This window comes from Anopheles arabiensis, chromosome 2 (assembly GCF_016920715.1).
Source record: "Anopheles arabiensis isolate DONGOLA chromosome 2, AaraD3, whole genome shotgun sequence".
NCBI classification, from domain to species: domain Eukaryota; kingdom Metazoa; phylum Arthropoda; class Insecta; order Diptera; family Culicidae; genus Anopheles; species Anopheles arabiensis.
The window spans coordinates 97,547,014-97,574,603 of NC_053517.1; the positions used below are offsets into that span (position 1 = coordinate 97,547,014).

The window sequence follows — 27,590 nt, forward strand, 5'->3', positions numbered from 1 at the left end:
CAATGCCATACCAATTTAGCATCTACGATAGCAGGGGGTTGATTGTTTTTGCTTGCTTTATCGCAATCGGTTTGCCTCAACTGCACTTCACTCTCACTTGCCGGCCTGCGTGCGCCTGTCAGCCAGGTCCAGAGGGATACGGATACGGTCCCCCAAAGGAATCGAACCGAATGTGTAGCTGGCGATTTATGCGATGCGAGAGTGTGTGTTGGCTTGTTGTTTTACATTTTGCTGCTACACACATCTGATCGACCGGTTATGTTGTGTTGCAAACTGTGTGTGTGTGTGTGTGTGTGTGTGTGATGGTATCATTTTTTTTTCTGTACTCTTAGCAGCGAAAAGGGCTGAAAAATCACTTGATCGTTGATTGCGTCGAACTGAACGATCGCCGCCACCGTCGCGCGATTTCTGGTTGTCGTCGCCCCGTGGCCCAGCGGGAGAACACTTTTCCTTCCCCGTTTCGTTTCCATTTTCCACACACACACACACACACACACACAACGGCTCGACATTCTTGCTGCTGCATTGGCAGATCTGGTCGATCGAGATCGAGATCGAGCAATGTCCTAGTACAACGCTCGTGCCATCGATCGACCACAGTGGCGCGTGTGTGTGTTTTTTTCGTTTGTTAGTTCGTGGGAGTATTAAATGACCCTTTCTGGCCGGTCTTTCGGTGGGCCCATGATGACAAGTGGTAGCAGCAGGGTTCGGTGCCGTGTGTTTCCCCATTTGCCTTAAACAGTGGTACAGCATTCCTAGAGCGGGGCTGTGGTCGCTATGCTGCTGCTGCTGCTGGGACTGTTGCAAAATCAATTTATCGACATGTCGGCAAGGTTCGCGTCAGGTTGATGTGGTTGGCATGTGCACACGCGCGTCTGCAAAGCGTATGACACGTACGCACGGTGGTCACGACGGCGGTGGTTGGTCGAGGGGTGAGGAGAGCTGTGCTACATGAGGTGAAAATAGGGTTTTTTTTTTGCTACGGTTCTAATTTGTGGGAAGGATACATGGTTTGTAAATATTTTTGAGTGAATGGAAAGATGAAGTGTAGCATGGTGTTTTGAGTGTGGCAAAATTAGAATGGGTTACAGGAAAGCTCTAGTGTTACGTTAAAGGAATTTTTCGTTGAGGTTGATTTATATCACTTGTCTTCAGTCATTAGTGATTTAAATTTGGAATCGACTCTTTGAAGATAAATGTATCTCCAAAGGTTTGCGAATCTCCAAAGATTCATGAATCTTCAAGGATTTATGCGTCTCTAAAGACTAATGAATTTCTAAAGATTCATGAATCTATAAAATTTCTTTTTAATCTTCAGCAATGAGAGATACGATACTGGGATAGAACCTCTGAAGATTCGTGAACCTCCAAAGATACATGAACCTCCAAAGATTGATGAATGCTTAAAGATATATTAATTTCTGAAGATTCATATGTTTCTATTTATATATAAATTTGTATATTATTATCTCAGATTTTTTTTGAATTTCATGCCCTGGTCATGGACTTGTATAGTTCACGCAGCCAAATAATCAACTTTGCTACATAAGGATGGGTACGAGTGTCCAAATGAGGCTTAAGGTCACGACAGGCATGATGTTAAGTCGCGTTAAATGCGAGTTAACGTCTGCTTTACGGGACCGTCCCAGAAAATGAATGTTTCTTATGTGGTTCATCATTCTATATAGATCTATGAAACATAATTGAGTCATGAATCTCTTTTGCTGTTATCGTGAATTTCTAGTCTCTGTAGATCGCAAGTCTCCAAAAATTCATGAATTTCATGATGATCTTCAGAAATTAATGAATCCACAGAGATTCGGAGAGTCAAGAATTATCTGAGGGATTCATGAATCTGTATTGAATCAGGAATATTTGGAAAATCGTGCTTTTTTTTTGAATCATTAATCTATGTAGATTCATGCATCTTCAACATTGAAATTGAAATGCATGCATTCATTTCAAATGTTCGTTCAGATTCATGAATCTGAATGAGAGTTCCTCGTCTCCAATTTAGAAGTCTTTAGATAACGTTAAATAAGTTCTTATATTCTTGTGTATTATTAAATTGGTTTTAAAATTTGTTTTTTTCTTAAAAATGTTTTTCATTTTACCTTTCCTTTTACATATTTTTTTTACTTTTAACATATATTTTAAGTTCAACAGAAAAATATTGAACATTGGCTTTAATTTAGAAACAAGAACAGCAAAAAGCATGAACATAAAAATGAGTTACGAAAAATCTACAGCGTTATTTGCATCTTTCTCGAGACATTCCATTTTCGCTTCTTCAGATTCCTTTCCTGATGATCTGATGATCAACACTTCCTGTATCCATCCCATACCATTCGGCCCCAAAAACCGTTACAAACCGTGAGATCGTCCAACGGTGGACGAAATCGCGTACATCTGAGACGAATGCAGCATCCGCCTGTAGGTCGCCATCCCGTTTGCCAACCCAGTCGTCCAACGCCAATCAAACGGCCAATCGTCGAACCGTGTACACTTGCTCCTACAAACAGTGCCAAGTTTTGGGTTCGTTCCCTTGCTTGTTTTTTTTTCTTGTGCCGTGAAATACTTTGGTTTTGTTTATCATCCGCCGAGGCTGCGCTGAGCCTCCCGCGCGCCCGTCGGCGGCCATAATGAAAGAAAGTGCAAGCCGACAAAACACGAGCTCGCGCTGCTGAACTCATGAAAAATGCAAATTAAATTAGTAAACGTGAAGCTAATTTTTCCCCGGCGACCCAAAACTTCGAGCGCCCGCGCGATTAACAGACGCCATGTGCCGATTTCGGTGTTGCATAAGATGCGAGATGCGATGCGAATATTCGGCGAGAAGCTGGACTGGGGCAGCGCGGGCGCGAGGGTGGCGTGTACCCATAATACTTGCTCTTGCTATGCTCGGGCTCGGGATTTTTCCCATCCATCTCGGGCAGCCCTTTTTGGCTGTCCCCCCCCATTCTCCGCCGGTGTGTAACGGTGCAGAGTGCAGATGCAACACGCGCCACGACGATGATGGTAGAAGAAATTGGGCCTCCCGGTGGTCGGTTTGGATGCTGGAATGGCTGTTGCTGCTGCTGTTGTGTCATACCGAGGACAAGACAAAATTCAGATGTGTTGTATAAATTTCGCCGCTACATCGGTGCGCCCGCTACAATCGGCAGGAGCAGCCGGAGGGAGAAAGCGCAAGAGATTGCACTTTATTTGACTGGTGCGAAATTTCCATCACATTCACACACGGCCCCGCACAACACGTACATTACGAAATCCGCAAATCGAGCGGATTGAATCTGGATCGGGTGTCGTTTTGGATTATTTTTTTTTTAACTTTTTTTTGCGCTCCAGTTTGGCGTTTCCGTTCGATTGCCCTCCGGGGTTGTGAAGTAGAAGAGAGCATCGAAAGCGGAATCGACATTTCGAGCATGTTGTTCCAGCAGCCGCATGCATGCGGTTGGGATGGGTGCTGGATTGAAAAATGTTGCGATTCCCGTAATCTTCCGGTTGGGTTGTTTTATTTTGCGGCCTCTCGACGACCGTATTTCCCGTTTGGTCTTGCAGCCGTTACAGAACCGCCTGGTCAACCGCAGTGCTGTTGATCATCAGCCATTAAAATTGTATATTTGTATCAGTGTGCAATTGCTCACATTTTGGACCCCGGGATGTAGAGAGGAAACCCTTTATTTGGTGCCAAAAAGGGCAGTCCCGGGGTTTTGTTGGGGCTGCAATTTGCAATTCGGACGCAAACGTGTGTGCGTCGCCCGGGTTGTTGTTGATTTTATTGCCTTTTAATGATAAGGCGGTGTTTGTTTTGGTTTCCTCTTGGCTTTTTTTTTGTGGGAAGGTTTTACGGCCCCCGGGATATTCGATGGTAGATGCTGCGGTGTGAGATGGATTGTGTTTTATTGTGTCAACGGTAGAAGGTCGCGCCGTCGTTGTTGTGACTCTAACTCAATATTTGGGGCCGATTTGAGCGAGTGAAAAAATTCACACTTTTTGTGTAATGATGGCGACGAACCTTTTCCCTGGTGCTGTGGTTTGAGCAGGCCACTGTAATCAATGTATGATAATTTTGGAGTGACGCTCAGGAGACACCTTTTAGACGGATGATGATGTAATTAGAATGCCGATCGTTGAATGAATCAATCAAGATTGGTAGGTCTTAATTAGGCTTTGGATATTAGTCTGCGGCTTGTTTTCTTGAGAAGGTTTGAAAAACAATCAAGCAATTTGGGAGGAATTATAGAGGTTAATTGGGACTTTCAGCGGGTTTCACATGACACTGTAAAGATATCGCAACAAGTATCGTCAATAGCGCTATTAGCAGATAGGAGATTAAAATCATAGTTAAATGTTGCGCTATATTATTTAAATGCATACCAAGCGACGAACTGATATTTTTTAATATTTGTATTTAAAATTATTTATGCTCTTATAAACCAAAAAATCATCATTTTAGACAGGGGTTTCCACGTGTTCTCATAGTTGTGGGACACATCCTTGACTCTTTCTTATTGGAAGTGAATTTCATGTATTTGAAATTGGATTCTATGGCATGTTTTTTGGACAGGCTCATAGAAAATTCCTATTGGATTTGTCCATCAAGGGTGCTATAGAGTCCACTATAGAGAGATATAGAGATTCACGTTACATTAAGTTCATTTCACGTATGAAAGGGTCAATAAAGTGTCCCACAGCTATGAGAACTCCAGAAAAGCCCTGTAATACTAGATAATGTCAATCAACATTTAAAAATATTCCCAAGGCTTAAATAATGTGATTTATGTGTTTGCACACCATAATTTCCATCAGTCCCGTGGATCATCATCCTAAATTGAGCACATTTCCCAACGTAGTGTGTCGTTAGGTTGAACAAAAAAAATCTCACTTCCCGTCAAAACAAACATCGAATTAAAAGAAGAAAAAAAGGCATAAATCTTTCACCCGGTCGGTGCGAAATTATTATCGCTGAATAAATAGAGGAAAAAACAAACCGCAGCCAACGGTCCTTTAACGCACACGGAAATCGACCTGTTTGCGGTCGGGTGTCCTAATCAAATAAAAAAAAAATCAACACACACTCTGCCTTCCGTTTGCTATTCGTTCGCACGTGACCACAACTATTCAATCCCTCCGGGAGACAGTGTTTTGCAGAGTTCCTTCCCCGCGCGCGCAAAGAGTTAAATAACTCGCCCGCCCGTGAAGTGAGCGTAAAGTTAATAAGCGGTCCCATTGTGTATGCTAGGGGTGACAACCGTGACCGAAATGCAACGCGCTGAAATTCCTTTTTGTGTGTGTGTGTAAACCCCTGTAAAGCACACTCAGGATGCGCCCAAACCGCGCACTGTGCAGCTTCGGTTGTGCAATTAACACAGACCCCTTTAGCGGTGCAATATGTGAAAGAGTGTCTTCTTCATGCAGTTTTTCCCCCTTTTCACAAATGAATGGCAGCATCTTACGCAATGAGATTTTGGGAAAATGCGTGCGCAAATACAGTGCAAACGGTAAAAAAGGGTCATAAATTGTCATTCCGAAGGAAGATGAATAAAATTGAACAACCGGCACGGCGCGAGGGAAAATCTCGTCGCTTGTTTGTAATTGTTTGTTTACACATTGCGATTGAACATGGCAGTGGCGCGTGCGTTTGGGTTTTGGGATGGGAAATGCCTCCGTTTAATGTCGTTAGTTGCCACCGCGCTTATGCGCGTGGAGTTTTTTTGTCCAACTTCTTCTGTTCACTCTTCTCCTCTTTCGAAATCAAATCACGGCATCCCGCGGGTGAATGTGCACCAAAAGGGCAATAAATATTATTTTGTGAGAGGTTAATCGACTGCGTGCACGTGGCCACATTTGGCTCTGTAGGCAAAGCAAGAAGCGGCAACACTTGCATGGGAAATTTATTGAGAGTCGTTGGGTTTGTGTCTGTGCGCGAAGCATAACCAACTCCAACTATGCATGTTGAATGCTCCGCGTTTGATGCTTCTTCTGGCTCTTAGCACTTAGCACAAGGGGGAAGACAGACAGGTCAGAACCCTCGTCCCGGCACATAAACATAAACCTTAATGGTACTAAAGCACTCCACGTCCCGTGCGCAAGCGGTGGGAGCTTTGGGGGACTGGCGTTATTATTATTACGTACCCACTGCCATGCCAAGCCTTTCGACATCTCGTCCTCGCGTCCCACTAGACCTGTGTGTGCAATATTGGTGCAACTAAAAGAGGGTTGTTCGCGCACTAGAGGGGAAGACGACATAAAACACCATCACTCCATACCAGCAGCGGGACCTCTTGGGAGATGTGATCTTCCGCGCGCCGTTTTGTAGGATCTGGTGCCTTTTTTCCTTTTTCTCCATGTACAGTCTAGCTTCGGCACGCGGCCTATCACAAAGCCACGATCTACGAGCTCTAACTATCGCGAGGCTCTAATCAGGGATCCATAATGCCTTTCCACCCATCAAGTCTCCGTTCGTTCGCGCAAAGCTCCGAAGTTGCGTTCTTTAGTCGAGAAGAGCGACAGACAGTCTTGGGAGCAGCAGATCGGAAGGTATTTGATGTGGAGAGGAGCATCATTACGATCGTTGATAAGATGATTTACCGTATGTAAGGGGCTCCGTTGGAAGATGACGATGGTGTGGTGTGTATTGGCTTCTGCTGAGGTTTTGTTGTCACTCTTCCCTGGAGCTGCTGGTGTGTGTGTGTTTCTTCGGCAAAAGGAGTTCTCTTTCCCGCAGGTCCTCCTGCGGGAACTGCCGTGTATGTGCTTTATTGCATCTGTTTCCCAAGTTCCTCGTGTTTTATGTTCCCCTCTTTCTGCCTCGCTTCCTCGCGTCGTAAATGATCCATCTAGCAAGGCGTACGTTAAATTGCTTAATTAATTGCAACGGTTTCCGTCGGCCGCGAGAAGATTTGATTAACGTTTGAAGCGTCCCATGCAGCAGCGTGTGGTGTAGGTTAATTGATGAGTGGTGCATATCAGGCGACACGTATGCTTAAGTCGTGTACGTGTGTGTGTAGGGAGGAAAACCATGAATGGGTTGGCTGATTTTTCATTCTCCTGAATGAGGGGAAATGTGAAATTAAGACGTACTTAGAATCGTATAATCATTCCCCGCTATGGTGCATCAATTAAAGGTTTCTTGTTTTGCTATCTTAAGTGTTGACGAATTGAGATAAGATTGTGAGGAGTTTACGCGACGTGATTGAAGAATGAGGTTAGGGCAATAAAAGAGTTTTCAATGGAGGTAAATTAGGTTGTTGGAATTATATCTTATGCATTTGAAAACGTTCGATTTTTGACTTCAAACAAATGGAAAACTGAAGTATTCATAGAAGGCATAACGAAGCCGAATAACGTAAAAAATCCTCTCTGAATAACTAAAGAATACCTGAAGTACCTCAGATAAAGGCAAGACACACAAAAACAGCAAGAATATACTCCAAAATTGAGAACAAATGATGCGAAAACAGAAAAGATCATGCAAATCTCTTGAAAACTCCGATATGTACACAATCATGTTTCAGTAAATTAGTCTCATTGACAGTTTACAGATCACTCCAGCGAGCGATATGCTACTGACGCATGCGTTGACATACATTTCACCAACCGGACCCTTCTCTTTTTCCCTTCGCTAAGGATGCGCAAAGTGAAGGTGGAACCTTGGCTCGGTTTTGCGACAGTTTAAGAGCATTCCAAGTGAAAAGTGAAATGGGGTAGCGTTGTATTCCCAGCGCATCCTCACGGGTGCAATTTTCTCCCGCCCAAAGGTTAATGCTACCTGTTGGAAATCGGGCCACAGTTCCAAGTGGACGCGATCGATTGTTTGCTGTTCGAAATAAGTCCCGCATTTGGTACCCTTCATCAAACAACTCATGCAGTTTAATTTGACGAACCTATGCTCTGCTCTGTTCCAAACCTCAGCAGAAAGACCTAATTTGACACGGTGCACACATACATGATTTTCGTACGCGTGCGCCCACCAAAACAGTCCAAAACTCACCCCCGCGGGGAAAATGGAGTGCTGACCGACCGCGTTCCGATGGTCATGGCGCGGCGCGTGAGACTTCAAGGCTAAACATGTCAAATTAGGAACGCTCTCTTCCGGCCCGACCCCGGTCAGTACAACTCCAACCATCAAACGAGGCAATGTCACCGTCTCCGGATGGGAAACGCTGAATGTGGGCAGCAGCCCCGGCCCAAAACGTGTAGCAAATGCGAGAGAGATGCGCGTTGTAACGATCGTTAAGAGTTTATAGTGCGGGAGATGCCAAATCAAATCAATACACTACGAGGCAGAGCGGTGCGGAGGTACACAAAATCAATCGCCCATATGCTGGGCGTCGTCCTCCTCCCGCACAACCCCAGACGCTCCCATGCTCTCTGCACCGTTATGCCTTATGTGGTGCTGCGGTGGTTGGTTCCAATTGAAAGTAAACTTTGAACTATTTACTGACCCACTTTTCGGCTGAGCCGGGGAGAGGCATAAACAAATAGGAAAACCCGGCGATCGTCTCGGTGGACTTTTGTGTCAGAATGCATTGTTATTGCTCCAGCGGTGCTGGTTTTGTTGGGGGCTGCTGTGCTGAAGCGGTGGGGCCGTGGCCGCTCAACACTCACGACACACGCCGGCGCCGACGGCGTGCGCGCGCACCGCGAATGTGACAGTAGTAAGCGCGTTCCGAAATCCGTGTGACCCGTGCCACTCACTTTCGGGTCTCGCGCACCCTTCTCGCCCTGAACGAGTTGGTTCTTAGGGGGAGACACTACCACCACCGGCCCACCGAGAGGAGCACACGAAACGGGCGACAGTTCTTTCGAAGGGTTTCGCCACCCACATGCACGGGCGGCAAAATCACGGCAGTTCCCTTCCGTCCACGACCGTTATAAATCAGTGCAACGAGCTGCTGAAAGCGAACGGGCTGGCTTGACTGCGTTGGGAAATTTTTGAGGACCATTTTTAGATGAATTGATTGGTTTTTGGTTTATGGGCTTTTTTTTTGTTTGTTGTTGGGCGGGATGACGGGTCCCCTCGGTCTGTGAAACATGGGCAGAGTTGGGAAATGCTGTACACCGGAGTTGCTGTGGTGTATTGGAAGTTCTGGACAGTGTGGCAGTGCGTCGATCATGTCGTCGTCGTTTGCTGATGGTTTTGATTGCGTGTAATTATGGGCAAGGTTGTAGATGGGTATGGGCTTTAATGTTAATATGATTTTTGACAGGCTCAAATGATGGTTTCGAAATTTGGTTAGCTAAGGAGACACTCGAGCATATCCAAATTATTAACAATCCGGGTGAATGATTCATGGTAATGAATCAAAATGGCGAATAAAGGAATTCATCAATCTAATGTTGAAGTTGTAAATGGATTATAATATTCAGGTAATGATATAGAAATGTGCTAGAATTCTAGAACTTATCTTAGGCTGAAGAATTGGAAAATGTACATTGAACATTCAATTAAATTTAAGACTATGCAATTACAACCAATTGAGCGCAATAGTTAACTTTTCTATACAAAGAATCTAAAACAATGCATCAACTCGACAAAGATGTGTCTCGATTGCAAGAAGAGAGTAGGTTTGATATTCATTATGTTCCTAAAAATGCAGTTTAAATTATTTGAATGCGCGCCTTTGTGCGTTGATTTAGAGCCTATATTAATTGATGTTATTTATTAGTGAAATTATAATAAATTATTTAATTTGATCGATAGATTTGATGTTTGTAGTTCTGATTTCGAACCTTAGTCCCATAATTCTGGATGATAAATCTTTGTCCCGGTGAAGATTTCGCCGGAGTCGGAATCGGACTTACAGTCGAAGTCGGATTGGAGTCGTGGATGGTCCAGAGAGTATATCATTTATTCAGTGATAATTCAAACGACGTTGAAGCTCAGTATAGTGAACAGTTTTAATTGTAATTGTAACCCTTGTTCCAACTATTTCTATTTTTTATTGAGTATTTTCATCGCCCGATTGATACCCTATTTCGAATGGCTCTCAGACAAACACACAAACATACGCTACGGGTGATCTAATAAATTTTCATTTTTGGTACAATTTCTACAGCACCTCCCCTGCGGTGCGAACGAAACTTGAATTAGAAACGGAGAAATGCTAGAAAACTAGATGCGGGCTGTATTGGTGTCAAAGAATTGTACAAGAAAAAAAAAAAATAACATAAACTTGTAAAAAACACACACATAAATGTAACTTTCAATCTCACTCAACAAACGGACACGTCGCGCTCCGCACCTTCCTGCTGGGCCTGGTAGACCACCGGCCGCCGTCGCTGGACCGATATCTTCGATCGGTTTCCAATTTCTTGTCACATAAATTTATTGACACACTTATAAAACTGTCCAACATCAATTAAGCCAAATGGAGTGGTTTTATTGATGTACAACTTTCCGATTCCCGGCAACTGGTAAAGGCTAGGAACCGGGTGCAAGGGATATTTGGCAGCACGCAGGAGGAGAGGGGCGCATTTCGGTTCGAGTTTCAGCGTGTGCTTCCTTCCTTCCTGTTGGCAGCCTGTGAGCCCGGTGGGTGGTGACACGTGTATATTTTTTTGTGTATAGCTGCTTCCTAACTGGAGGGAGGGTGATTTATGAAAACGGCAGGCGCCTCAATGCGCCCATGCTTGTGTGTGGCACCGGGGTTTTAATGCGTGTTTTTCAATTAATTCATTTTTCTTCCCGGCCTTTTTTTTATATCTCCCATCCCCAATGTTACATACATTGATGGATGCTGTGTTTGGGTCCGTGGAGAGCTCGCTATCTTGCGTGAAAATCTTGCCGCTCTAAAGCGGGACCCGAGGAAACAAGAGAAGATAATGAAGCGATTAGCATCGCGAAGATAATTCGTCTTGGGGCGTTATGGATGAGATTGATTGGGCAGTGCAGTGCCCAGTGGTGCCCAGGGTGTGTCTGTTTGCTTGCACTGGTCTTTGAGTTGTAAAGCGTTGAAAGTTAGAGATTGAACATTGATTTAAAAAGCGAAAACGGAACTGTGTCTTTTTAGGTGAGTTTGAATTGATGCAGTTTTGATTGGAAGTAGCCTGCAGGTCAAATTTCATTCTCTAAAGTTGCTTCCATAGAGACATTGGCCACGTGAGATCTCTAAGATCTTAATTAAATTTAATGTTAAGATACATGCAGTAGTACATCAGAAATTGGACATTTTTTGGTTTTATGTTGTTCTTTAGACATTAGGTGGCTCATTTTGTGAATATATGCAATCAACTTCCTTAAACCATTTTGTAAATGTTATGTTTATATGGTACAGCTTTCTTTGTCCAAGTCTTCTTAAAAATTAAAGATAATGCACGACTGCGTGTTTTGAGTTCGTATATCCTTAATTACACCAATTTGTATTAAGCAGATGTGCAAGTAACGGTCGTTTGGAAATAAACATTATCAAAAAGGGCCGCCGACAGTGGGATCGATACATCGAACCTCATCGTCCCAGAGGAGTGGCAAACCGATCGGCTGATCGTCCGGATCGTTTTCTGCGCAGGAAAAACGAGCCTGAGCAATCTCCAATTCATTCGCCAACGAACAGCAGGAGGTGCCAGGCAACCGCGAGTCGACTCGTAACTTATTGGCGATGGTACCACTGATTTTTTATTACGAAATTACATTCTTTTAATTTCTCACATCTCGTGTTTCGCGCGAACTACAAACGAGTAAAAGGACCTGGTACGTTTCATTTCTTTTTTTTTCGGTTGGGTGAAAGGTTAAGAAATCACCCCAAATCAGATTACCATTATGCTCATGAGCGCGCAAACTCAACCCCGTGTGCCGTTGTACTGCAGCTGCATTTTGTATGGGTAGCGACCGAGAAGAAATCGATCCCGGGCAGCTATAATTTAGCATGCGCAATCCCATTAATGATGGTGTGTAGCGGTGTGGTGATACGAATAAAATTCACAGTAAATAAGAAATGGGCCACTTTTGTACGGTGTTTTTGTAGGCTTTTTGTTGCTGTTGTTGCCAAAATTATGTTTTACGCGACATTTCCTTTTTATCTTTTTGCAACGGAAAGTTGATCAGGTTACGGCAGGACTTGCGCACACGTGACTGGTAGGCAGATCCTTGGAAAAGGGAATGAATTTCGTTAAAAATAGGTTACCGAGAGCCACCTTATTATAGCACGTACTCGGTTGTAGGGCTGCACCGACGCGATCTCTTGAACGAACCCAGAGCCCCCCAGCAGCTGTCGATCGTTTGACGCGCTGGAAGGTGCGTTTTGGATCCGGATTTTCGGACGAACCGGCTGAGGGTCGCACGTCATCGGTAATGGCAGATTATTACGTAAACAATAGCATCCAGCAGCAGGGACGGCTGGACCAGCACGAAGGTTCCCAATTTAGCCGGGGATTATCCGGACACGATGGAACCGTAAAGTTCGTAATGTCCAATGCAACGCACGCGACTCCACTAAAAAAGCCGTCGTTCCGAGGCACGCTTAATCTTGGTGTAATGAACGGTTTTCACTTTCGATGCGAACGCTCAAGGTTCCTTGCCACGACGACGCTCTCTTGTGCTAGCCGGCGGGCGAGAATGGTAAGAATTCTATCCGTTTGGCGGGCGATTGGTAGTTGCGTAATGGGCTCGGTACGTACGGCTCGTTCGTCCGTACAAACTGCACTATTGTCCACGGGTACTAGCACTCCCACACTGACTCTTTCCCCGGGTCCGAAGAAGTTCAAGGTGAATGGACCGGGAGATGCAGAACTTTGGTGGCGCCAGTGATTGACAGCAATCGATCTAGTTTTTTTTTTTTTTTTTTTTGGATGGCATGCGATGGAAAGTCAACCCACGCTGCTGCCTTCTTTCGACGGGCCGAAAGATCATGACCACAAGTAGGTAGGTGCGTAGTAGTAGCGTCACTCACCGCGTTGGATCTCAAAAACCTCAAAACAGTTATGAGTTGCGAAAGATCACCATTGACCCTGGTTCTTTCAATCTCTGCCTGAGGGGCGGGAGGGGGCGAAAATAATTGGAAGGTTTGATTTTTCTCGCCCGAAAGAACGTGAGATTCTTGAGCGTGTCGATGCTGGGACCGGCGGCTGCGGCAGCCATATTTGGCGAACCTTTTTGACACCCGTTAAATGTTGGAGCTATTTTTTATATGTGGACCTCTTTCTCATTCTCTATCTCAGTAACGGTACTTTTTGGGAAGGGAAACACATTACTCTCTGCCTCATTCTCAGAACCGTGCGTTCCTAATGGTTCTAAAAATGGTATTCTGGCCCCGAAATGCCGAACCGATCAGTGAGGCGGCGCTGACCACGGACGCGCCGGTACCGCGTGCCCGTCGGCACGCGAACCGTGTGCCAATTTCTGGGCCAATTTCTCACGCATGTACATGAACGCCCTGGCGTGTGCGTGTGCCCAGACGAGTGGTTCGCTAAAAAGGTTATCAAAATCTTGTGGGTCGGTTTGTCTCCGCACGGCGGGAGGGTCACGGGACTTTTTCGCCAGCACCGCAACGGAAGTGAGACAGAATTCGTTCGCGTCCGAAAATGAAAGACATCGATCGGTTTTAATTTATGGCCAGCGCTAGGCAATATTGGTCGGTCAATAAAGATAAGCTGTAGGGAGCGATAGCAGAGGGACGTGGAGGGAGAATCGCAGGTTCGCAGCGTCTCGGTTTGGCTGGGGTAGAACGAGAACGAAAGGAACGCGACCATAAATATTTACTTTATCTTGCGCGATTTCGTTGACAGTTTTGAGCATTCAAGGGAAAGGAAGTTGTTATAACCGTTTTCGAGCGAACCCGCGCGCCGATCGGTTGACCCGTGGAAGATAACCTCATAACGAGCGCTGGATTTTGTTGTTGTTGAAACTGGAAGTGGACGAATTTGCATGAATGAAGTAATCGAAGGTGAAGCAAATTTTGGGTCCAATTAATGGTAATTTAAACGTGTTTATGTTAATAAAAGAGCTACCTCAGTTTTGGAATGGTTAGAACATTGTTATAAGCGAAACATTTGAGTGACTAGGAGATAATTTAAAGTGCCGTTTGTCAACTAATTTTTAGAGCTCAAAAATTGGAAAAAAGCTCAAAAAACTTATTATGATCATGTCAATAAATTTTCTTTAGCGTCATATTACGAGGAAATATTTTTTTTTTTAAGAGTAGTTCATCTTCAAAGGCGAGTAGGCTAGAATACCGTAAGAACTATTCCGTATTTACTTGTTGAAACAAAATTGTTGGATGTAATCATAACAAAAAGATAACACTATGGAAGAACCTGATTAGACATTAGGTTACTCTGATTTAGATTCTTAAATCTGATTGAATCATCAAAGTGGATATTAGAATCCGAGTATCTAATTTTGAGATTAATGAATCTTCAAAGTTTTTTAAACAATAAGGGATTTATTACGATTTTCGAGTGTATGTTTTTTGTAGATTCTTCTTCTTCTTCTTTTCCTTATTCTTCTTCTCCCTTTTCTTCTTCTTCTTTGGCTCAACAACCGTTGTCGGTCAAAGCCTGTCTGTACCACTTGTGGGCTTGGCTTTCAGTGACTAGTCCATAGACCATAGCAGGATAGTCAGTCCTACGTATGGCAGAATGATCCATTTGGGAATTGAACCCACGACGGTCATGTTGTTAAGTCGTACGAGCTGATGACTGTACTGCGAGACATACTATTGTAGATTCATGATTCATTTGACTACATAAGCGGTTTGAATAGTTTTTCATGTTTTCCTATGAAATTATTGAAGTATTCATTACAGAGTTTTTTTTCGTAAGATCAGATCTACTCGTGTATTAGATACTACACACGTTGGTGCTTTAGATATCCATTAATCTCTATAAATAGTGTGAGATTCTTTAGAGATTCATGTATTTTTGGAAATTCGATGAGAGACCAGAATCAATCATATCTGAAGTTTCACATCAATAAAGCTTTATGAAAGATTCTTGAAGTACAACATTGAATATTCCCAAAAATGGTAAGCAGTAACTTACTTACTTACTTACATCAAAAATTATTTTGAAAAAAAAATAAAATCCTCGAAGTGTTTTACGTTTAGAAAAACGTTTTAGAACATTCTGAAGCCACCACAGACACAGAAGTGATCTAACTCCTACTACGAATATTCAAAAGCAGAAACACAAACAGGGTGTGTGACTCACCGTAAAGGTGTGCGGTGTGCAAACAAATCCGCAAGGGTCAGAGCATACGCATTCTTCCATTACGCACGTACGCGCGCACCCCACGCCGGTGGAAAAAAGGGCCTACCCACCAGCCGGACCATCGGACCACCGACGAAGCCGTGTGTGGTGTCGAGTAATATCAGCAATAAAACTGATCCCGTTCGTTTTGCATGTGTGTGTATGTAGTATGAGAGTGTTCTGAATCCAACCACCGCTCGTCGCGCGCCACTCGACATGACAAGAAATTGATTTCAGTTCAATTGCGCCCCGTTTTCAACGATGCCGGCGCAAAGTCCCAGACGATGGCACACAGCAAGAGTTCGACGACACTTTAATGTATATTGATCGGTGGTGTGGTACGCCCGAAGATGCTGTTCTCTCTCCCCGCGAGGATCCTCCGGATATCGGGAACGTGCATAAATTTAAGCCCAACCCCTTTTCCCTGGTCGGTGGACCCGGGCGAAAGATTCGTCCTGGCTCGGGTGATAAATGATGGGGGGGGGGCGCGCGCCGTGTAGTTTGCAGCCTATTTATTCCTCTACCTCCGCTTCGGGGGTCTTCCATCAACCCATTTCTTACCCCTGCGCAACACACTAAAACACGTCGTGATCGATATTTCGTTTCAGATGCAGATGCAGTCGGATGCGCTACCGGACTGTGGGCTGACGGTGGGGCCGTTTGCGCCGACCGCCGCCGACCGTTTATCATCGGCGCACGGCAGTAGCGGCAGCATCGAGAGCCTGATCGACCATTACCTCGGGCCACTGTATCCGGACTACGCGGACCACACGCGCCCGATGCTGATCCGGCAGGCGCGCGATCTGCTCGTGTGCACATTTCACGGCGATCTGGAGCGGTTCGAGGGCGACTTCCTGCGTCCGGCCACCGATATCGTTCGCGAGCTGCGATGCGCTTATCAACGCGGCAAGGTAAGTAACGGAGTGAGGAGGCTCACGGTGGGTTATTTTTCCTTCAGAGGCGCTTCGGTTCCAAGCATATGTGGGTTATGTAATTTGCATAATTCGAAACGAGCGCTCACTCGACAAAACCCGCCGGGAGTGTGTGTAGAACGTTACCGGGGTAGCAGAGAGAGAAAATAGGCCACATCCCGCAGCTGCCCCTATGTGTGTGTGTGTTTGTGTCTGTGTGCTCCAAAGCTCCAAAACTAGTTCATAGAGTCATCGGTGATGCGTTTGAGGCTCGGTGAGCTCTTAGCGTAGTTCCAAATCGCACCCGACTCGCCGGCAGAGCAGCACTGAGGATGATAGCGAAATCGCCTTTGGGCATGCGTCGTCGATCGTGCGGTGACCGTATCGTAAAGTAGCATGAAAAGGAAATGGGGTCCACTCATTAGCTGGACAGCGAGTGGGACAAGAATTTTATGTCGATCCCCCGGTGTTGAGCTGAGCTAATTTCGTTTGCGCAGGCAACGAAAACTCCGAATGGGAAACATTCCAATCGGGGGAGCTATTTTTCAACGACAGTTCAGCATGCCATTTGTGGAACAGTTTTTGGCGAGTTTGTTTTTTTTTCTTTGCTAAGGTGTTGAAGCGGGTTTTGCGTAATGATAAAGAATTGTTTTTGCACGATTAATAAAGCGGCAGGATATATTCGGGATATTAATCGTGGAAATGTGGAGCATGTGTGATAATTGGTGGGTTTGGCAGAATTGGAACATATTCGGCTATATTGTTTTTTATTTCTGTTCAGGTAGAAATGCCAAAGGATTGTGTTAATTTGTCGTGCTGGTAGTGCCTTTCCTTTGGTGTTAAAATCGATCGCAAAAAATCACGAAAATAGGTTGAGATTAGTCTATTGTTCGTACTGGAGGAAGTTTGATATCCTGGGATTTTTTTTTATGCAGTCTTCAATGTTAGTCTACATTTAAGTCTAAGTAATATTCACAACACAATTGCTATAATGATATTTCCATAATCAGTAGAAATCTCAAGCTTTTTTGTTGAATCACCTTAATTCGCTTTTACAGCTCTGGCAAAGCACTCCGATGCGATGGAAGTAAAAAAATAACCTACTTTGTAGAGGGACTGTGTCTGTTTACATATTTCAGGGTTTGTAACAGTCGTCAGCTCTGTCATGACTTGTGCCTTTCGTCGCAGGCTGTGTTTATTTGCTCTTGCTGAAAGTTCTCCTTATCAAACGCACACCACTTCACCTGATGCAACTGCTCTGCATTCTGTCGCTCGCACGTGCGACGGAAGCGAGAGGTTCATCGTCTCCAAAACAAGATGCTAGCTACCATAGGTCGAGCGGCGGCGGGTCTTGCCTGCAGCTCGCCACGAAGCAATCGCACCGTTGCTGCATGCGTGTAGAGGTTTATTTTTCATCACCATCACTTTGATGTATTATGCTTTAAAGCATTCTTGAAGATGATGACTTTCCTTTTTGCCACATTTCCCCGTTCGCCCTCCGGTTGAAACTTCTACAAAAAACAAAATAAACCGATGACACCGCGATAACATGGCGCGAGTCAAGAACGATCTTACAGACCTTTGGAGTGTTGTGCAAGAGGAGAGGATCGTTCTCGGCATGTTATTGCTCTCTAAAAGCTGCTAGGGGACGCGCCAAGATTAATGAACCTGAAGAGAACGCACACCGGGCCCGTCCGACACTGCGACGGTTTGCTCCGGACGGTATATTTGCACAGGTCGTTTTCCGATGGTTGTAAGATAAGCGCGGCGAATCATCATCGCCCTCCGTTGTCGTCTTCAACATCCTCCGAAAAACCACACGACGATTCATCATCTCCGCACAGTGCGTTGGAGAGAGAAAAAAAGAGTGAGTGTGTGTGGCTTTTGTCGCCTGATAACATGCACATGTTGACGTCGTGCGTCGTCTTTGCTGTGCGTTTTATGCAAATAATAGCGGCACCGACGCGCCTGGCATGCTTTGAAACTCGCTGGTAAAAATCCCTCAAGTTGGGCCTCTTTTTTTCTGGAGGAGAAGAATTTCCCCGCTCTGTTGAAGTTCAACGATCTGATGCTTTGGTTTTCTTCTTCTTGTTGTTACTTCATTGCCACAGTAAAAATGCCTCAACTCTCCTTCAAACCCTCATGGATGCCGCACGCAGAGCGCAAAGGAAGGGCGGCATTGTTGTGCTAAAACAATCGGTCATCGGTCGGTCGATGATTGCACACCATTGCATTTGGCTGCCATTTTGGTGTGGAGTGCGATGGTTCCGATCGGACACCAAACAATGGTGTCATCATTTATGTGGCCAAACTATGCACGGTGCATGTTTAGGACCGGCCAGCGCACACAACTACATTGTTCTTCGCATTTCGGTGTGGTATGCAGCATTTGTTTGGCTTTTGCGTTTCGGTGACTTGATCCGTTGACAAAACTGATCCTCGGATCTCGTCGCCTCGAGCCGCGACGAATTCTGGGAACGTCGGACCTTTGATCTTCGTGTGGCATTTCGGCACATGGACACGGTGCGAGGACGCGAATTGGCCACTCTGTCGCGGGCCAGATTGCCGATTGCCCGATAAAGTTTAACAACTCAGTTGGCATTTGACTAAGGCTGTTTTGTGTTGTTTGTATTGTTTGAAAATTGAAAGAATAAATTGAGACTACGGAGAACTGGTACATTGACAACAAAAAAAAATATTGGAAATTCTTCTCCCCCGAACACTCTCCGACGCCTTGCATTCACAGAAATCGGTTATGTGCGTAGGATTAGCTCAAAGCCTCAATTACCAAAGGTAAGGCGTCTGGTTGTGCTCACCCCGTCAGAAGACCCCGCATGACTTCTCTCCATTAGCCCACTGACTTGTCTGAACTATTTTATTAGCATATACTCCCAGCGCAAAAACGCGCAGACGATTTGTCATCGGCAAACACCCGTGACCGTGACAAATCGGCCTCATATGTGTCTGTGGCAAATTGTGCCTGACCCCGTTTGGTCCTGCCCTTACGATGCGATGCGTTTGCGATTGAGGAAAGCGGAACTGTGTCTCCGATTTTGTACCATTTTCACCTGCTTTATCACCTCGACGATTGCTTGGTGCAACTATTAAACTGCATCGAGCAGCGTATATTCGCACGCGACCGAGAGGAAGAGGAGAGAGTGAGTATGTGTGAGATAAGGGACAGGGACCTGTACGGGAAATAAAATAATTACTATAACTGTTGTTTAATTGAGCCATTTCACACCTGTCGCTTAGATAGTTTTGAGCCTCTTTTTGTAGCCTTGCATCGAGCGTTCGAGAGTGGTTTTTGTAGACATAAATGCACGAGCGAGAGATGCATTCCAGATGAGCAACACAATCTGTACACGGAAAGCGGAAAGCCTGAGCTGTCGAACCGTGTCCCAGCGGAGGATTAGACCGAGCAAAAAAAAATCGTATTTATGGAGAGCCTCGTGAGCAGGCAGTACAGAAAACAGGTGGATTTATATTGCCATTGGCAGACACTGTGACTGTGGGTATTTATTTATTGATCAATCGAGCCTAAGCTCTGCACACGATCCTGTGCCGCGTGGAGCGCAGTTTAGCGTGGAGAAAATCCGCTAAGCATTCAATCGCTCCATAACTCATCGCCCGAGGTCCCTGCGGGACTGAGTGGCATTTTGTCACACATGATGCGGGTACGATAACAGCGTACGAGCGAGGTGCGTTAGATAAGCGGGAACGGCTATGACCAAGATCCAAGAGTGCACTGCGGGAGTTGCCCATCGTTGCTGCGCGGTGGATAAGCAGACGAGCAGCTCGATAAATTAATGATAATTATTATTTGCAGCACGTCGCCGCACTGAAGATATTTATACGTGTTGTGATAGCGATCGTGTAATCCATGGTTCGGAGATTTTCAAGGAAAAACTGGAAGGAAAGTATCTTCTTGGAGGAAAGCTTCCATAGACCGAATCCGTCCTGGTCAGAGTTAATTTGTTCCTTGAAGTGAGCTCGTATGGTGCGGGACCGTATGGGAAGCTATTTGTCACTGTGCGATTTGAGCAATGTTGTGAAGAGCGCGTTTGCCGGGAAAAGGTCTTGCGCGGCGCGATGTGTTTGTGTTGTGTTGCGAGGTAGAAATTTATTGCCGCATCGTGCATAGAAACGGTAGACGGCGCGTGTTTGATTGGATTAGGCACGGTAGCTTCTGTTGCAGGTATGGTAGTATGGTATCGGGTGCCGTGCATCTGAAGAAAGTGTTTGACAAGGATATAAAAATGAAAGGACTTTTTGTATGATTTCCCTGTCGATTGCTTCATATAGATGAAAATTTCCTTACAATTGCCTCAATGTTTTTTGAGTTTTAGCTTGCCGAAAAAGCAATAAATCTTTGAATGTGGTTGAAAAAGCATAGCCAAAGTTTTATTGGAATTGCAGGACGAGGGTAACGAATCCTGATTTCTTTTACAATTCAAAATCTGAAAGTAAATTGTTGCCGTCTTGAGAAATGATAAGTAAAATGAATGTGCTGAGCAGTATACTTACAGATCATATGTTCGGAAAACTACTGAAAGAGAAGAACTGTTTTAGGCGATCTTCCAAAAAATATGCAATGCCTGGGAATCAGTAATCATGATGATGATGATGATTCCAATTCTTCAATTCATTTACAAGAGACGTACTATAAACGTCACTGAAGATAAGAGGACTTATTCAGAATCGACTATCTTAATAGTTTTGTTCCTGTTTGTTGTAGTTTTCGTTTTGCCTATGATCATTTTGGAATCTCCAGAAAATCTAATAAACAAATCATGCCGTTAACTAATCCAAGACATTACCCATTTCATCGAAATAATTTACTCTACCCTCATGGATGAATGCCGTCTAACTTGAGGAACATCAATACCGACAACCGAACATTATCCAAGTCAAAAAGAGGGAAGAAACGAAAATAAATTTCTCTCTGCCCATAGATAAACAACAACCTGTCCCCGGTGCTGATAGTGCCCGAGGATCAAAACCCTCACTCACATCCGTCCGGAAGAAAGGAAGAGCACGCTCGAACGCCGCTAAACCAACATCGTCGCGGTATATGATTATGCGTTCGCTGTCGTAGCCTAAGGCAAGGAACATTGAATCATTGAAGTATTGAAGGAGACGTCAAGAACAGAAGATGTGAATTGGTGTGGCTTTGGTGATGATGCGCGTTCTTTGAGGCCAAGGGCTAGAGGGAGAGAGAGAGACGGTTGGTGAGGCACCGCTTGCTTCAACCGTGCGGGAAATGTCATACAAGTGAGGATAATTTTAATAACAAGCATAGCGAACGATCGTCCGTCCCACCTTCGAGCGGCTGTTGGTAGAAGTTTGAAGATCGACAGCGCCGGAACACAAACCGGGATGGGTAAGTATATATCCCGCCCGACCGGTCGCGTCGGTGTGTGTGGTCGATTATGGGGTAATTTTCATTAATGATCGTTCTCACCTTTAACGGATCTTGGTCCCACAGCCTCTCCCTCCTGCATCTTTGTGTCCTTCCGGCGTGGTTTTGATTCCTTTATTTGATGTTGGTCCGACGGTCCTGGTGTTTTATTCGCCGACGTGAAGCGTGCGCCTTCATTCTTCATTCTTAGACACTTCACACTTCCTGCGGTGTCTGGGTTTGTGTTCTAGACAGCGTGCGCGCGCACAGGCATTTGATTATGCTGTTCAAAGACTGAGCCCTGGAGAAGGAATGGGATAGCGAGGAGGTGTTAAAAACATAGAATTGGGTCATTTTAATAGATGGTCTAGCTCATTAAAACGTTTGTTCTTGCTCGAACGAAAAAGGGTCCCGCTCTAGGAGGGACCTTCGGATCAGGCTTCAATCGACGGAGCATCCAATTCCGCTGGCCAAGATTGAGCTGCACCGCATACGGACGGTGAAATCGGACGGCGCTCCTGGCAACCCGCTCGGCTTGGAACGTTTTCTCCTCCGGTGCGCTGATTGGCTTTTTATTGATCGATAAATCTTACCACAATTTGATCGTCGGTCGAATTCTGACCCACCGCGAACGCTTGGTAGGGAGGGCCCTTTACAACATCTCGTGTACCGGGATGGGGGAAACTTAGTAACAAAACGACAGCAAAACTCAGAAAAAAAACTTCATCCCTTCGAATTCAAGACACTTTAAGACAGTCGACCAGTTGGGTGACTTTCCGCCGGTTGGGTTGCGGCCGGTGGGTTCTAGTGGCTTCCTCGATTAGGCCACATAAAAATCGTGTTGTTCGGTTCGGATTTCGATGCTCCTCGCATCGACCACCTCTCCACAGACGACCGTCCGTTTTTTTGTGGGTCAGAATGAATTTATGAGCCTTCGGCATCGGTGCGCTCGGGTCGGAATCGATCGAACGGAGACGGAGATGTCTGCCAAACGGAACGGCAAGTTCGAAGTGACCACAGCTGGTCCGGGGTGGACTGTTGGCTTTTTGGGCGTAGTTCCCACCGTGCTCATTCTTCGCATTTCGATTCGCGCGCGCTCTTTCTCTCTCTCTCCCATGTTTGTTCGTATCTCCAGCGGACAATCATACCGCCACTTCCGTTTCGAACGGGGAGACTCGATGCGCTTGTAGCAACCAAAATTACAGGTCTACAAGGTAAATTATGTCAACAATAAGTTAACGAAATTATTCGATCCGTTGTCCGCCGTCGGTATGCATCGCCGATCTTCTCTCTTTCTCAAATTAGTTGTTTTTCCTCAACGTTGAAGAAGAAACCTCAACGAGACCTTAGCCTCGAGTGTTCGATCCTGCTCACACTCCTCACTCTTACATCGTTAGGCTCTGATTGAGGTTGAAGTTGAAGCTGTGCGGAGTCCACGCGAGCCTCGGGTCAAGACACTGGCTGCAAATTGCTAAACAGAGAGCGGGTGCATGCTAGTAACAACGCAAAAAAAAGCAGGTCGCAGGAAATCATAAACGCAAGAGAGCCATGCTCCATGCTGCAGCTTTACTCCCGGTCACGATCGTTTAGAGTTATGGACCGATAGGGCAAGCCCCGGCAATCGGTCAATAATAAAGCTCTCCCGTACACGGGCTTGCGTAGTTCGCACGCGCTTAAATTACAATAAGTGTATGATTTATGATCATTGTGCGCGAACGCAAACGGAACGACCCGCCACCGGGGTTGATGCGCTACTTTTCGAGCGTTTTATTTATTGACAAAAGTTTAATCGAGCTCTGGTGGTTGTGGTGTGGCCTTACTGCCCAGGGGGTTGTTGTGCTGACCGACAACGATCAGGGTAATGTAGTTTTTTTTTTGGTGGTTGCTTTTAATTTCCGTTTTATCTGGAGCTTCGGAGGGCTGTACAGGTTTTGGACGAACTTCATTAAGATCGTATAAAATTGATTAAATTGTTTTATTTTTTTATGAAATTTCATTTTTAGTAGCCCACAGCAAACTTGTTTGCAGCAAGTTATTGTCTCGATGATCTGCAGCTTAATCTCTCCACCTGTTTGTACTCGTTTAAGTACATTAGAATAGTTTTCGTATGAAATCTTGATTTTTAAAATTCATAAATCAATCAAGCTTTCCTTGTTGAAGAAAAATACCCTTTTTAGGGGATCTCTGAGAGAAACTCTTCACAACGCTGATAAGAATTGACTCACGACGCTTCTTTGGTGGAATCTTTCATAAAAATCTTTCCCGCGTTTCCCCCGTTGGGTACCACCGCACCCGGTCGCAAGGAGCAGTAGCATTAATTTATAGTCTTCAACGCAGGTAATTACACATTGGCGACGAGGTTAAACGCATTCGATGATGAATTGCTTCCCAGATTGATTTGGCCCGGAACCGGTCGGCACATGGCTTTTGCATGCTGGCGGCAGTGGTACACACTGCTGCACGGGTTTGCATGCTGGTTTTTCTGCTTACCACGAATGCCCATGCACTTGCCCCTGACATTGGCCACGCATCGGGCTCGAGAGGACAGGAAAGATGTGTTATTGGCTTCTTTTTTTTTTGTTTTTTGAAGTCCCTTACACATGCAATCGCATTTCGCACGTATCTTTCCACTGGAGTTTCAGTGAGTAAGCAAATAAAGCTTACCAAGGATAGGTTCGGTGAGATCTTTTGCTGGTGTCGTTTTATGTTAAAAGTAATTTTGATTAATAAATAATTGTGTAATTCATCTGGAATATCATCTCATTATTCTATTTCTGCTTTTGTTTCTTTACCCATCTTCGCTATCATGCTTCTATGATGGGATGGTCTCATTAGCTGCAGAATACACACATTCCATATTAGGATACATCAACCTTTCGCCATGTAGCCCGCTCCACACTCAACCCATCCTAGATCGGGTGCATTCTTTCGCCAGCACCACTATCGGGATGTTACGCACGCCGGCAACTGCTGTTACGGCATCGGGCGGCGCGATCTCGTTCACTACTTTTGTTGTACACCGCGCCCCGTTTGGCAGAAGCAGCCTTCATTATTATCGCATTGATAGGGTCACCATTAATCAAAGTAAATGTCAGGGCAAATGTGAAGATAGTAATTAGTCAAACTTTCAACCGGTGAACAATTAACCAGGGCCAGTGAGCGGACCGTAGATTGAAAGGGTGCTGTTATTCATTCAAGGGACAAGGTGGTAGTAAGGGGAAGGAAAAGTTTCATCCGATACCACGGTGCACACCGGGCTGACAAATGCGTCACAGCCGCATAATTTGTACATTTAAATACATTAAAACTGATGTGGTGTGGTGGCGGCGGCGGGTGACTGTGTTATGATTTTGTTACCCTTTTTCAACCCACCGACACTGACGTATGAAAGATTGACCAGGAACCCGACAAGCGCGGGCCCATCCCGATCGGGCTAAAGGTGAACTTCAGTGCCTCTCAAAGCGTTCGTGTCGGAACAGATCACACACACGCACACATGCAACTGCGAGAGGAAATGATCAAAAGCTCCGGACGGGCACTGCACAATGCCAAACCGTTCGGTGCAATTTTACCGGCAAAAAACATTATCTCATCCATTTCATCGTACTCCACATCAGCTCCGGGCAAGAAGCGGCAATGCAAGACAATGTTTGAAATCGTTAAAGAATCAAAATGTAATCAGGGGAGAGGTGAAAGACAATAGCCGCCGTTCGTCAATTAAATTTGATTAATTGTTGTCTTTTCTTCTTGCTTTAGATGCGATTTGATTTCGTGCGCTTGTTTTGCGTGCACTAGGCATTAGGTACCCCGATTGCATCAGCATCAGCAGTGGCAGCAATGCGTCAGTTTTGCCAAAAACGCAAAAGAGAGCGAGCGAGGTTCGTCGCTTACCGCGCGTTTTAGTTTTTCCCATTTCAACAGCTGCCGGGCACGCTCTCCGGTAGATTCATCTGCATTTGAGCGACGTTTGGTGCGTTTTTTTTTTAATAGCTTTGTGAGTGAAATGGAAAACGATGGCTTTAACTGGATGCTTGATTGCTGGTGGAGCTTTCCATTTCAGCCAGACAACCTTATTCCTTATCGCGGTGTTCGTATCTTTCGTTTCTGCAAACAAAAGCCTACCGGTTGTGTGCGTGTGGTTTAGTGACCTCGTCTCGAGAACGCTACAACAATCATTTAACGACGCTGTGCGCCTTCACTGTGTCCACTGTGTGTTCGCTTCTTTGGCTTACCTTTTTGCTTTTCGGAAGGACGATAATTATGTATGCGTTAAGGGCAGCCTTTAAATTGCACCCGAATCGGTCGAAATCGATGCAGTGGTAAAAAATTATACCCACCGTCAATCAGCTGCAAACGAAGCAAGAAATGAAACCTCAAGATTCTGGTTTTTGTTGTTCCCCTCTTGGTCTCCCCCCCCATCAAACAGTCCCCAAGGGGACAGACGGAATCAGCCGGAATTGGTCCAATTTAGGGAAGTTTCCGAAATTATACTTATCCTCCTGTTGGGGAGCAGCGTGTTTTGTACCGCGGAGCGACTAAAAGGACGCGAAGATGACGCTAATTGTCCCGCACGAGTGACGCTAATTGGCCACCCTGCTTGTTTGCGGGACCCGCGAAGGGTGCCAAGGATTACTTTGTGGTTAAAGCTTTGCAATCAAGCCTATTACTGTAAGGAAGAGATGCTTTAGAATCGGAAAGTGCATTACTTACGACTTAAATATGAACAAATCTTATTAATTTTGCATGTTTCTTCAAAAGTATGATTGATATATCTTGAACACTGTTGGCCTTCTGGAACCTTAAATAGAATTTTTATTTTCAAAATATAATCAATGAAGATGTTGACTCCACTGTATTTTAGTTGAGTAATCTATATTTCATATTTGTTTAGACACAAATTATTCAAATAGTTTTCTTCAGCTTATTATCCACTCAGCAACGTGTTATTAAGCTTTCCCTGCCTGTATACATAATTTTGCGCTACAAGTATTGAAATCCACCCGTCTTCTAATGATGCGTGTGGTCTATGCATCCTCATGACGTATAATTTGCCTCTACTTTGAATAATCTTGTTAGCATCTGCTAGCATTAGCACCATACAATCGGGCGCAACAAACTGTTTCAAATGCAACCAAAAACCTTTGAAGAGGGCCTATTATTACGTGGACACGCTGATAATAAGATTGATCCTTACGCGGAATGAAACCACAATGCAACGCGGTGGCAAAGAAGAAACATCGAGCCCTCGTGGGTCCCAGAAGACACAACATTGTACCGTGTCCTAAAGGGCTACAAAACGCCGACACTGAAATGATTAATGTACACGCAGCCAAGACGGTGTTTTGTACCAAAACACCAAAGAGCCCGCGGTCCAGCTTGTGTGTGTGTGCGCCGAAGGGTTGCAGCGTTTCTTTTTAACCTTTTTGCGATGTTTGGTTGCGCCGCTTAAATAATGCCATCTTTGCTGTTGCAGCAGTATGAAGTGAAAGACCGTTTCCCGTATCAATGGCGGGGCTTGTTGATATAAATGAAGAAATTAGCACCCGTTGACAGTGAAACGAATGTTGCGTTGCATTGGGGCGACACTGCGAGTGCAACGGAAGGAAAGGTGGCGCGCAAAAAGTGCATCAACTGCACTCGATTACCGGGACCCCATCGGAACATTGGGCTAGTTTATTTTCCCAGGCCGAGCTGAACAACATTGTCGAGCTGAAAAGAGTGCGCGCGCGCGCGCGTGTGTGTGTAGGCCGTTTGGTGTGGTTTGGCCGGCCCGGATACGAGCGCCGTGATTAGATTATTGCGTGTTGACTCCCGTTTTGCTTTTGCGGTTGCGCGCTGGTAAGGGATGGCGCTGTCGCGCGGTCAGTTGCGCGGATGACTTAAAAGGTGGGGAGTTCTCATGTGGCTGCTGGTTTGCGTTGCGACCCTTCTGGTTCGTTTACGGACATTTGTTGGTCGAGATTCAATCGAATCCCCGCGCGATGGTGACGGTTTCGCGAGAACGACAAATCGCCTATTTGTTTGACATTAGTTTAGATTAGCTGTCAAAGCCATGTATGTATTGAGGCCGGATGTGTGGATAGGCAAATGGT

General features: G+C 45.2%; 1 protein-coding gene across 7 annotated transcripts in view; it reads left to right on the forward strand.

The window, feature by feature from the left end:
* LOC120898133 overlaps positions 1–27,590 on the forward strand; it is a 272,101-nt gene that overhangs the window by 52,964 nt on the left and 191,547 nt on the right. For all 7 annotated transcript variants that reach the window (XM_040303561.1, XM_040303563.1, XM_040303562.1 and 4 more), the window contains one exon: positions 15,795–16,097. In XM_040303561.1, the coding sequence (XP_040159495.1) occupies positions 15,795–16,097 (303 nt within the window). The remainder of the gene's footprint in view (positions 1–15,794; positions 16,098–27,590) is intronic.